This window comes from Caretta caretta, chromosome 2 (assembly GCF_965140235.1).
Source record: "Caretta caretta isolate rCarCar2 chromosome 2, rCarCar1.hap1, whole genome shotgun sequence".
Classification (NCBI taxonomy): domain Eukaryota; kingdom Metazoa; phylum Chordata; order Testudines; family Cheloniidae; genus Caretta; species Caretta caretta.
The window spans coordinates 42,296,688-42,309,915 of record NC_134207.1 but is presented as its reverse complement, the minus strand read 5'-3'; the positions used below and the strand labels follow the sequence as shown (position 1 = coordinate 42,309,915).

At 45.8% G+C, this 13,228-nt stretch overlaps 2 protein-coding genes across 4 annotated transcripts in view; one reads left to right on the top strand and one right to left on the bottom strand.

The window, feature by feature from the left end:
* MTERF3 (mitochondrial transcription termination factor 3) overlaps window positions 1-3,927 on the bottom strand; it is a 39,692-nt gene extending 35,765 nt beyond the window's left edge. Inside the window, exon 1 of one of the 2 annotated variants that reach the window (XM_048841288.2) lies at window positions 3,828-3,927. The gene's annotated coding sequence lies outside the window, so the exon portion shown is untranslated. The remainder of the gene's footprint in view (window positions 1-3,827) is intronic. The other variant, XM_048841289.2, reaches the window with a different exon arrangement.
* Window positions 3,928-3,994: 67 nt separating this feature from the next.
* The window catches only part of PTDSS1 (phosphatidylserine synthase 1), a 51,161-nt gene continuing 41,927 nt past the window's right edge, over window positions 3,995-13,228 (top strand). The window contains exons 1-2 of one of the 2 annotated variants that reach the window (XM_048841285.2): window positions 3,995-4,411; window positions 9,638-9,729. In XM_048841285.2, coding sequence (XP_048697242.1) covers window positions 4,233-4,411; window positions 9,638-9,729 — 271 coding nt within the window. In that variant the 5' untranslated portion in view covers window positions 3,995-4,232. The remainder of the gene's footprint in view (window positions 4,412-9,637; window positions 9,730-13,228) is intronic. The other variant, XM_048841286.2, reaches the window with a different exon arrangement.

Genomic DNA, 13,228 nt, shown 5'->3' with positions numbered 1-13,228 from the left:
TTGTGGCACCTTAGAGACTAACCAATTTATTTGCGCATAAGCTTTCGTGAGTTACAGCTCACTTCATCGGATGCATACTGTGGAAAGTGTAGAAGATCTTTTTATATACACACAAAGCATGAAAAAATACCTCCTCCTACCCCACTCTCCTGCTGGTAATAGCTTATCTAAAGTGGCCACTCTCCTTACAATGTGTATAATAATCAAGGTGGACCATTTCCAGCACAAATCCAGGGTTTAACAAGAACGTCGGGGGGTGGGGGGGTAGGAAAAAACAAGGGGAAACAGGCTTGAATAGAGACTGGAAGTGGCTAAGTCATTATGCAAGGTAACCTAAGTTAATTGTATCAAATTTGCAAATGAATTCCAATTCAACAGTTTCTCGCTGGAGTCTGGATTTGAAGTTTTTTTGTTGTAATATCACAACTTTCATGTCTGTAATCGCGTGACCAGAGAGATTGAAGTGTTCTCCGACTGGTTTATGAATGTTATAATTCTTGACATCTGATTTGTGTCCATTTATTCTTTTATGTAGAGACTGTCCAGTTTGACCAATGTACATGGCAGAGGGGCATTGCTAGCACATGATGGCGTATATCACATTGGTGGATGTGCAGGTGAACGAGCCTCTGATAGTATGGCTGATGTTATTAGGCCCTGTGATGGTGTCCCCTGAATAGATATGTGGGCACAGTTGGCAACGGGCTTTGTTGCAAGGATAGGTTCCTGGGTTAGTGGTTCTGTTGTGTAGTATGTGGTTGCTGGTGAGTATTTGCTGCATGTTGGGGGGCTGTCTGTAGGCAAGGACTGGCCTGTCTCCGAAGATTTGTGAGAGTGTTGGGTCATCCTTCAAGATAGGTTGTAGATCCTTAATAATGCGTTGGAGGGGTTTTAGTTGGGGGCTGAAGGTGATGGCTAGGGGCCTTCTGTTATTTTCTTTGTTAGACCTGTCCTGTAGTAGGTGACTTCTGGGAACTCTTCTGGCTCTATCAATCTGTTTCTTCACTTCCGCAGGTGGGTATTGTAGTTGTAAGAATGCTTGATAGAGATCTTGTAGGTGTTTGTCTCTGTCTGAGGGGTTGGAGCAAATGCCCGCATGGCCCCACAGTATGCCAACATTTTTATGGCTGACTTAGGGGACGAGAGCTGAGGAAGCGGTGTTCTAAGTCAGCCATAAAAATGTTGGCATACTGTGGGGCCATGCGGGCACCCATAGCAGTGCCGCTGATCTGAAGGTATACATTGTCCCCAATTGTCCTTACCCATAACTATTTTACATTATGGCCCCACAGTATGCCAACATTTTTAGGGCTGACTTAGAACAACGCTTCCTCAGCTCTCGTCCCCTAACGCCCCTACTCTACTTGCGCTACATTGATGACATCTTCATCATCTGGACCCATGGAAAAGAAGCCCTTGAGGAATTCCACCATGATTTCAACAATTTCCATCCCACCATCAACCTCAGCCTGGTCCAGTCCACACAAGAGATCCACTTCCTGGACACTACAGTGCTAATAAACGATGGTCACATAAACACCACCCTATACCGGAAACCTACTGACCGCTATTCCTACCTACATGCCTCCAGCTTTCACCCTGACCACACCACACGATCCATCGTCTACAGCCAAGCTCTGCGATACAATCGCATTTGCTCCAACCCCTCAGACAGAGACAAACACCTACAAGATCTCTATCAAGCATTCTTACAACTACAATACCCACCTGCGGAAGTGAAGAAACAGATTGATAGAGCCAGAAGAGTTCCCAGAAGTCACCTACTACAGGACAGGTCTAACAAAGAAAATAACAGAAGGCCCCTAGCCATCACCTTCAGCCCCCAACTAAAACCCCTCCAACGCATTATTAAGGATCTACAACCTATCTTGAAGGATGACCCAACACTCTCACAAATCTTCGGAGACAGGCCAGTCCTTGCCTACAGACAGCCCCCCAACATGCAGCAATACTCACCAGCAACCACATACTACACAACAGAACCACTAACCCAGGAATCTATCCTTGCAACAAAGCCCGTTGCCAACTGTGCCCACATATCTATTCAGGGGACACCATCACAGGGCCTAATAACATCAGCCACACTATCAGAGGCTCGTTCATCTGCACATCCACCAATGTGATATATGCCATCATGTGCCAGCAATGCCCCTCTGCCATGTACATTGGTCAAACTGGACAGTCTCTACATAAAAGAATAAATGGACACAAATCAGATGTCAAGAATTATAACATCCATAAACCAGTCGGAGAACACTTCAATCTCTCTGGTCACGCGATTACAGACATGAAAGTTGTGATATTACAACAAAAAAACTTCAAATCCAGACTCCAGCGAGAAACTGTTGAATTGGAATTCATTTGCAAATTTGATACAATTAATTTAGGCTTGAATAGAGACTGGGAGTGGCTAAGCCATTATGCAAGGTAACCTATTTCCCCTTGTTTTTTCCTACCCCCCCCCACAACATTCTTGTTAAACCCTTTGATGATTTAACTGGGAATTGGTCCTGCTTTGAGCAGGGGGTTGGACTAGATGACCTTCTGGGGTCCCTTCCAACCCTTATATTCTATGATTCTATGATTCTATGGATTTGTGCTGGAAATGGCCCAACTTGATTATCATATACACTGTAAGGAGAGTGATCACTTTAGATAAGCTGTTACCAGCAGGAGAGTGGGGTGGCAGGAGGTATTTTTTCATGCTTTGTGTGTATATAAAAAGATCTTCTACACTTTCCACAGTATGCATCCGATGAAGTGAGCTGTAACTCACGAAAGCTTATGCTCAAATAAATTGGTTAGTCTCTAAGGTGCCACAAGTACTCCTTTTCTTTTTGCAAATACAGAATAACACGGCTGTTACTCTGAAACCTGACATTTAGTCTGGTTACGAGCATGCAATTAATATTGTATCTTGAAAGACAAGGCAGCTCCCCCTAGCCCAACAGGTACATTGCTCTCTTAGGCTATGGCTACGGTAGAGAGCTTACAGCAGTGCACCCCCAACGCAGCTACATCAAGGGGAGAAGCTCTCCCGTCAATGTAGCGCAGTCCACACCAGTGCTTAGGTCAGTGTGACTTATGTCACTGAAGAGGGGTGGCTCATTCACATGCCTGAGCGACCTAAGTTATACCAAAGTAAGTGGCGGGGCAGACACACTACTACGTGTTCCTGCTCTCAGGCAGATCCCAGAGCTAGGACCGTGCCAAGGGCTCCCAGGGACACATGAAGTAGGAGCACCCAGCAAACCTAGAGATAAGGCAGCGCTTAAAGTGGTCTGAAAAAAAGCAGGAGGGCCTAACATAGCCCCAGTCAAAGTAAGGGGTCATGCACAGGAATCAAACAATGCACAATTTCTTGTATTACAGAATCACATGCAACCGTTAGCTCATAAAGCTCCTTACAAATACTTATTGTCACTGTTTCTAAGCGAGACAACAGGCCGCGGACAAGTAATTAAAACCCCAGACATTCTAGGACTAGCGGGTGGCTGGCTGGGGGCGCAGGGGACGCTCAGACCGTGCCTAGGGTGCTGCCTCTGCCCTCCCTGGCGCGTCCGTGTCCGGAGCCCGGCTCCGAGCCTGACCCTCCGCGGGGCTGGGCTGGCGGGAGCCCCGGCACGGTCCGTGCCCCTGCGGCTTCCAGCGCGGCTAGCCTCGCCCCCAGACACAGGCCCTAGGCCGCTCAGGGGCGGGCGGGCGGACTGAAGCCTGAAGCCCGCAGCCTGCCCCGTTCCCAGCGCCCCCTAGCCCAGCTCCAGCCGCGGGCCCCAGCCGGGTGACCACGCCGGGGAGGGTCTCACCTGAGGCGGCGGCTAGGCCTCGTGCCGCGCCGCTGGCTCCTCCTCCCGTCGCCCCGCCCCCTCCCGGCCGGTCTGCGCGCAGCTACCCTGCCTCGCCCGCCCCCTTCCCTCACATACTGCAGAGGCGCTTCCTGCCCGGCCGAGACCATCTGCCGGCGGCGGGGGGTTGATACTCTCTTCCCTCTCCCCGCGCGGCCCGGCCGCTCCCTCCTCCGTGCAGTAATTCCCCGCCCCAACCCCCCCGCCTCGCCGGGGCCTGGTCCCAGCGCCCGTTTGGTGCCGCGCGCCCAGGCCCCCGGGCCGGGAGAGCGCTGCTCCCTCCCGCAGCCGGCCTCCCAAGCAGCCGCCGAGCGGAGCAGGCGGCCGGGCCGGGCCGGGCCGGGCGGGGCGGCGGCGCGCGGGGAGATGGCGTCCTGCGTGGGGAGCCGGACCCTGAGCAAGGACGATGTGAACTACCGGCTGCACTTCCGCATGATCAACGAGCAGCAGGTGGAGGACATCACCCTGGAGTTCTTCTACCGGCCCCACACCATCACCCTGCTGAGCTTCACCATCCTCAGCCTCATGGCCTTCGCCTTCACGCGGTGCGCGGGGCGGAAAGGAGGCGGGAGAGGCGGGGGCTGGGCGGGAGAGGCCCCGAACGAACGGGGGACAGGGAGGGACTGGGGAGCGCCGGGGCAGGTTACTGAGCCAGGCGTGAAGGTTGCCGGGCTCGGCGACAGGCCAGTAGCTCAGTGACTTGGGGAGGCGCCGCCCAGCTGGGGGACAGCCACACCGGGGCGGGTTGGTCCCCACCATGCGCCAGGTTTTCCTTTTTTTAAAAAAATTGAGCTGTTATTTTGAACATGGCCACAGAAGGACTGGAGTGCCCCTCCCCCCCGCCCCCGGATGCTGTCATGGCATCCCTACCAAGTATTACTTCTGTCCATAAATACCATAAAGAGAAGGGGTTTTTTTTTGTTTTGTTTTGTTTTGTTTTTTTGCCTTTGGAAAGCACCTGACTGCAGCAGGACAATGCATCCTAGACCATCATACTAGGGCTTTATTCAAACTGGCATTCATTCACTTTGCCTGGTGTTTTTTATGCACAATGTAAATCTGAAGTACAATCATCTGGGTTTGCTGTATGTTTGGTTATGTACCTGAGATCTTCATTACTGAATACATATTTTGTGTCAATCTCTCAAATTCAGATTAATTAAAGTGCTGATACCGTAGATAAAGACAAGGCATCTCTTGTGATAGTGATACCAGTCCCTTTTATCATGACATAAGACAGTGCTGTTAAGTCTGTTGTACGTTTCTTTTTCCTATTTCTTGATGAAGAAGGTAGTGTGCCGGGGAGAGGGGGTGGTGTGTGTTTTGTTACCATACTCACTGGTAAATTTATTCAGGATTAGTGAGAGTGAGCTGGAACAGATCTTATCAAACCATAGCTGTGTCTTCAAAATTTGGTCTAGTAGTAGTATCAGGTAAGATTTTGTTTTGGCCTTTTTCAATAAGCTTAATTACAATGTGTCTTATAAAGTATTATGTCTCTATCAATATATAGAGTATCAGGTACTAGAAATGATTCATATCCTTTTTTTAAAAACAAACAATCAAAAAAGCTTGCTCTCAGTACCATAAAGTCTAACTCTGATTTTTTCAGTGTTTTTTAGTTTCCTACCATGATTTTGTAAACCGTCAGTTGAAGTCTTCATTGAAGTCAAACATAGTTCTCAAGCAGTCATCTGGGACTACACCATTTCTTGTGTAGCATCACATCTTTTGCTTATTGAACGCTATTGTTTTATGCAGATCTCAGATGAACCTGGGAAAAGATCTTCTGTTGGATACAGCAGCCAGATCCATCCTTAGTTTTGGGAACCTGGTAGTGGTTCTTCATTAGGATCTCAGGAGACAGAGGTCACAGTCCTGAAGTTGGCAGACCAGGGTGGAGCTAGACTTCAGAGAGGGGTTGCTTCAATGTGGGAAAGCCAACAAAGTAAATTTGAATGGGTGTTTAATTGCCTAATTTGCCTATTTTAGGCTTTTGTAATGTATCTGTCACCTAAATATTCAGGGCTGCTGCTGCACCTGCCTTGTTTTTCCTTTTGGATAAGCTGGTCTCTGGCTTCCCACCTCCAAATCTGTTGCTATCGCTGGGATTCCTATTGACTATGCTCCACTGTTTCCCTTTCCTCCTCTGTGGAGGAGGATATGGCTTTCATTTAACTGAGAGGCAACCAACAAAGAGGCAAATGGCAACTGAGGGACGGCTGCTGGGGGCACTCCTTTGTGAAGCACACACAGCAGCACTTAATGGAGGTGACAGGCTGTGTTTTAGTAAAGCAAGAATAAAATGCAGGACAGTATTCTCCAAGCCCCACTCCCTCAGCACCTGGACACCCCTGCCCAAGCCACTTGCATCCAGCCCCCCTTCCCCTGCTGAGCCCCAACCACCTTCACCTGGACCCCCTGCAGAGTCCCATTGCCCCTGTACCCAGAACCCCCCAATAAGCCCCTGTTCATCCAGATCTCCCCACACCCAGATTGCCCCACACAGAATCCTATCCCCACACACTAAGGCCCTTCACTCTTGGATCCTGCTGGGCTGAGCCTGCTTGACCCAACCTGGTGTGCCTGGTATGGAGGGGCAGGGCCACAGGGTGTTTCTGGGCAGGCCCAGCCCTTGCACCTGACCCTGACATAGTGCAGCCTCTCCGCTGAGTCCATGTGCTGGGATGTGCGGGGCTTTAGGGTGATTTCCCACCTCCATGCAGCCAGTGGCCTGTGTTCCCCACTGCCATGCTGGAGCCTCCACATTTATTTATCGACAAATAAAATTTGCAGAATTTTAAAATGTTGTTTGCAGAATTTTTATTTTTTTGGCACAGAATTCCCTCAAGAGTACATTTTCTTATTATTGTTTGTTGTGACAGTCATTTTGTTTCCCTGTGCCTGCACCTTCCTCTCAGGATTCCCAGCAACACCTCTTCCAAACAAACACCATAGTCTCTCTTCTAGCTCAGAAGCAGTAACCAAGCTGTAGTTTTTTCTTTCCTGCCTCTGGCAGGGGGACAGGATAAACATTCTTTTTAAAAGTGTAACTGTATTAATCCCAAAATGAACTAACTAAAGCAGTAACTTCTGGCTTTCTTAATCAAGGCTTTGACTATCTAGTATGCAGTAAGTAAAGAGGATTTACAGAGAGAAAGATGTTAAAGATTAATCACAATACTCAGGATCTTAGAAACGTGGGATAGGGAGGTAGAGTCTGATCTGTTCATGTAGTGACCAAAAAAGAAATCAAAATGCTTTATAAGGCTCAGAAATCTTGATCTGTACAAAGCCAAATGTATTTGCTGTTACATTAGGCTTAACTTAAGTGATTTAGTCCACCCTTCTCTATTATATGTGGCTAGGTTGCACTGAATTATGCAGCAATTTTACTTGATTATTAAATCATTCAGTAGCTTTCATTTTTATGGAAAACGTTCTACCAGACATTACTAAGTGAAAATAATGAATGTACACTGTTATGTGAATTTGTAGCAGAGGACTACCTCCTCTGTATGCTGGGCCATTGTGAATCTGTGGGTCGGCTGTACGAAGACAGGGCAGCAGCTCTGATCAAGGCGGAACTCCTGGAGGAGCACAGGGAGCCCAGTGCTAAGGCAGAATTCCTGTTTTTTAGCTAGTCATGGAATGACTCTAAGGCATGCATGGGTGGCACTATAACCAGGAAACTGACACTAGTCAATCTCGATAGAACAGGGGGAAGATTAGAGAAAGGTCACTGGCATGATGCACTTTAGAGAGACAAGGTGAATGAGGTAATATCTTTTATTGAACCAACTTCTGTTGGTGAGAGCTTTACTCATATGTAGGACCCTGCCAAATTCATGGTCCATTTTGATCAATTTCAGGGCCAGATGGTTTTAAAATTGGTCAATTTCACATTTTCAGATGTTTACATCTGAAATTTCAGGGTGTTGTAACCATATGGTTCCTGAGCCAGAACGGGTTGGTGGGGGGGTCACAAAGCTGGTGTGGGGGGTCGCGGGATTGCCACCCTCAGTTCTGTGCTGCCTTCTCTGAAGGCAGCAGCTGTGGAGCTTCCTGCAGCCGGGGGGAGATTCCCGGAGGTGGAGGTGGGTCTGATCTCCCCTGGGCTGCTGGGAGTCTTCAGAGCTGGTACAGCCATGAGCTTCCTGCAGCCAGGGGAGGTACCCAGACATGGGTCTGATCTCACGCTGAGAGCAGCTGTTCAGGGGAAGAGGAAGTTCTGTCCCACCCCACCCCAGCAGCTGGAGCCTGGTGAACAGTAGGAGCCCCGAGCTGGGGCGCCCCAGCCCTGCCCCTCCAATAGCTAGATTTCATGGGGGAGATCTGATTTCACAGTCTGTGACGTGTTTTTCACGGCCATTAATTTGGTAGGTCCCTTCACATGGCAGCAGCCTTCCCATGGCAGACCTGACCTAGCCAGGGCTCAGAAGCTTCCCGGGTAGAAAAGGCTGCTGTGGTACTCCACTGTAGTGTAATGTATTCTTCTTCTTTATTTGTATTACCATAGTACTTAGGAGCCATTGTCATAGACCAGGACCCTAACATGCTAAGAGCTGTACAAACACAAAACAAAAAAACCTGTTCCTGTCCCAGAGAGCTTACAATCTAAGTAGGAGATTATGCAGCACTTTGGAAGAGGGGAAAATTATATGTCCCACATTCAGAGCCGCCCCTTGGGTAGGGCGAATCGGGGCAACTGCTCCGGGCCCCACGCTTTAGAGGGCCCCGCAGGCCAGTACGATTGGCTGGTGCAGTCAGTCCCAGAAGAGACGAATCTGTCACTTCCGCCCCAGGCCCCACCCACCCCCTAGGGATGGCCCTGCCCACATTTATAATCATGCATCTGAGGCTAAATGTTATTGCAAACTCTAAAATACAGTACTATTTCCTCACTGATCCCATCCTGGCAATTATTGTGGGGCAAATTATACTGCTGCAGATTCATTTTTGAACCATCCTGAAATAAGATACCCTTGTTTCACCATGCACAGCTTAATCCATTGTAAAACTAGAAAGAAAATTTGACGCTAAAAGGAAAGGAAGAAATAATGGAATATATTACTGTGCATTGTATATTGGTACCTAGATACGTTCATGATGAGTACCTAAAAATATTTAGTTATAAGCAATAAGATTTTAATCTTCATAGTAATAATTAAGATGTGCTATATCAACTATGCTTGTATTTGAGTTATTAATAATTGATGGTTACACTTACTGATTTTGTTATTTAAGGCTCCGAGAACTGACTGAAGAAGAGAGAACTTATTTGCAAAAGCCAGATCTATTCTGAAATGGGTGGATCTCCCATGTAAACTAGGTGGTACTCTTAGCTATCTGAGAAGGAAAAACAGCTAAATCAGGCTTGCCAGGATTTCCTGTCAAGATATTCACACTCGATGCTTAGGTCTATCCTTTGGCTATAATATAACAACAACCTTTCTCCAAAAAAAGAGGAATAATTTAAGCCTTGTTATTTTTACTTTGCAGTCAGTTCTGACAATGGCTAGAAGCTGTACTCCTGGCCTGGGTATATTGATTTTATGTTTAGCTTTGTTCTTGTATAAATGGATGTGCAAGGGTGTCAAGTGAAACCATTCAGTGCAGTTACTAAGTTAGCTTCTCTTATTGATTGTGAACCATAATTGATTTTCAGTGCTTATTTCCAAATGTATTTCATTAACCTGGCATCTAGAGTGCCTTTTCTCATTGTCCTCAAAAAAGTCATGTTACTAAGTTGATGATGTCTGTCTTTTCAGGAATGATTCTATCCCAGAAGATAATATTTGGAAGGGTATCCTCTCTGTGGTTTTCTTCTTTCTAATCGTTAGTGTTCTAGCTTTTCCAAATGGTAAGTATATTGATGCTTTACCTTTATTTCACATGCATATTTCTTTTCACTTGTTGCCATTTACTTTCTGAGATGGAAAGAATTGCTTGCTTACTTCTTCAAGTGATTACTCATGTCCATGCCATGTTAGGTGAGTGTGCCCACCACATGCACCGGTGCCAGAAGTTTTTCCTCGGTGGTATCCATTGGGGTACCCTGGTGCCCTCTGGAGTGGTGCTTATTTGCACTAGTATAAGCCCCCCACCGCTCTCAGTTCCTTCTTACTGCCAGTGTCTGTGCTGGAACACTCCCCTTGTTCTAGCAAGCAGTTTCTATTCAGTGGTTCTTTGAACTTTTATGTAAATTGTTGTTAGTTAGTAATCAGTTTACAGTTCTTAATAGCTAGTAGACTTTAGCGAATAGTCCCCTGAGGGACTTAGCCCAGGAACGGGGCATGCCCCATTCCCCGGGCTTTAAGCCTTGCGATCGTTTTAAGGAGCCCATGCCAATCAGCAATCCATACCTAAGCTGTTTGAAGTGTCTGGGTGAGTCCCATATCCATGAAAAGTGCTGCATTTGTAAGGGATTCAAGCCCTGGACCAAGAGGGAAAGAGACATTAGACTTTGCGCGCTCCTCATATCAACCAGAATATCTTCCTTCCAGTGTTCTATCTGAAACTTCACAAGACCAATGAGGAGAGATGCGATGTAAGGTGCACCATAGCTTTCTATTTGGAGCGCAACAATCTCTTCCGCAGATTGACTCAACCCTTTGTTGTGACTGCCGACAGAAGGAAGAGCCTTCCAGTGTCCTCTCAAAGGATTTCAAACTGGATCACCACTGCTTTCACATCTGTTACGAGTTAGCGCGGGCAGTGCCTCCACTAGGGCTCAGGCATCTTTGGCTGCCTTCCTGGCGCATGTCCCTATCCAGGATATCTGCAGGGCTGCAACGCGGTCTTCAGTACACATTTTCACCACTCATTACCCCATCACCCAGCAAGCCAGAGATGATGCTGGATTTGGCAGAGCTGTGTTGCAATCAACACGTCCATGAACTCTTCCCCGCCTCTGATGGTACTGCTTGGGAGTCACCTAACATGGAATGGACATGGGCAATCACTTGAAGAAGAAAAAACTGTTACTAACCTTTTGTAACTGTTGTTCTTCAAGATGCATTGCTCATGTCCATTCCATGACCCACTCTCCTTCCCCACTGTCGGAGTTCCAGCAAGAAGGAACTGAGGGAGGATGGAAGGTGGCCCCTTATCCCGGCGCATATGTGCCAGAGGGTGCCAGATTTGGTCCCCTACCGATACCACTGAGGAAAAACTTCCTACACCAATGCATGTGGTGAGCATACTCATCGAACATGGAATGGACATGATCAACACATCTCGAAGACCAACAGTAACAAAAGGTTAGTAACTTTTTTTTTTTAAATTAAGATAGATTTTATTCACTGTCTTTACATGGCATTAAATTAAGCAACCGTATAAATGAACTGTAATAGCATTGAGCTGAAATACCAACAAAATACAGGCTATTTATCTTTTGCATGGTCTCGCTAGAGAGCCATAGTCCCTTGAAAATGGAAATGTCAGCTTTTTCAGCATATTTGGGGATTAAATCTCTTAATAATAATAATATCTGGTTCTTCTACAGTGTTCTACATCAGTAAATCTCAAAGCAGGAGGTCAGTATCATTATCCACACTTTATAGATGGGAAAACTGAGGCTCCAAGAGGGGAAGTGGCTTGCTGAAGGTCATATAAGAGGCTAGTGGCAGAGCCAGGACTAGAACCAAAATCTGACCTTTATTGTTATGGATGTACAACAGTAAAGTTGCTGTACTTCATCTCCACCCCCTAAGAAAATGAAACTTGAAAGAATTTTTCAATGATTGTGAGCGGGGTGTGAAGTAAATCAAAATAGTTTTATTGCCATGTTCTACTAATGATGCGAGTTGAAAAGAATAACGCTTTGGTTACACTGGAGACCCTTCAAGAGAAGAGTTATCCTGTTTTGAGTTACATATATTGTGATCTTTGTTTCCTACTGTAGACTGGTTATGACCATACATTTGATGGTCAGTTTTGCTTCCCCCCATTTCAGATATTGCCTCTGTTCAACAGTAGATGAACAATAGTTTCTATCAGGACAGATTTGCAGCTTTAAAGGGGAACATTTTGAAAGGACTCTCTAGAGCTTTGTCTTACGATGCTATCTAGCTCCTCCTAGAACTTCATTAATGAGTAGTTTTCATAATGTGCTCACCAAAATGATGAATTGGATAGAGAGAAGGAAAATGCAGGAATTTTGTGCCAGCACCTTTTAGCTTTCATATTTTCAATAGACTCCTAAACCTCCCATTGTGGTTTCTGGCATGACACTATATTCATATACTTCCCAGCACCTATGGGATAAAATTTTTAGTTTTTCATAGTGTGTAGTTTTTCTGTTGACATACACACTTAACAATTAAGAGTTTTATGTGCAAGAAACTGAATTCCTGTTTATATTACCATATCAAAATTGCCATGAAAGTTTTATTTTGGAGTGCACATTGGCGCAATATGAATTAGTGCATTCAAGATTAGGCTGTTCTGGCACGAAAGAGAGCTTGTGTAAACTCCTGGTGATCAGCTCTGTCTTCAGCAGCAAATGATTCTTCAATCTTGAAGGATCACAGGAGAGTATCTGAGGGGGCAGAGGGGATAAATTAGAGATCATGCCGCCTCTCATCAGATGTAAATGCCTGCCAAAATCCAGTTTCATAAATTTCAAGGCAAAAAGAGACCACTGTGAACATCTGGTCTGACTTCCTGTATAATACATCCCATAGAACTTCCCCATAATAATTCCTTTTGAACTAGCACATATATATTTTAAGTTGTTGATGTGAGTTTCCTGGTGGGAGTTATAGACTTAATGTATTTATTGAAATATTATGGATGGAACTAAGTATTTTTAAGTATGCTTAGATAACAGAAAGATTAGGGTGCTAAGAAGGTGGAGATGAAATGACTGTTAACTTTATTAAATCTCTTAGAAAACTCGGATTCATGGGCCATAATTGGTTTTGGATAGATTTTTCGAAAATCTTTGTGGAGCAAATAAATAACTCCTTACAAATTCAGGGATTACTCAGACAAATCATAATTTCAAAATAACTTCCTCCAAATGAACATCAACCATTATCATGCTGTTGACAAAAGAAGGTAAGGGTTTAACCCAGTGTGCCTGTCCCATAGCTACATTCTATAAAATCTCATCAAGGTAATCACTCATGTCTCTATCCCCATAAATGAATTATGTGTCACATGCAGACCAAACTGATTTCCTATAGGGAAGAACAAATTTGGATATGCGAAGAAGGTTACATAATGTAATTGCCCAAACCACAAGATCTGCATGTGACTGTCGTTCACTTATGGGTTTAGAAAAAGCCCTTGCGGGGTGAAATAGGGATAGCTATTTGCAGATGGGATTCAAAGATCAAATCATAATGTGTGTTGAA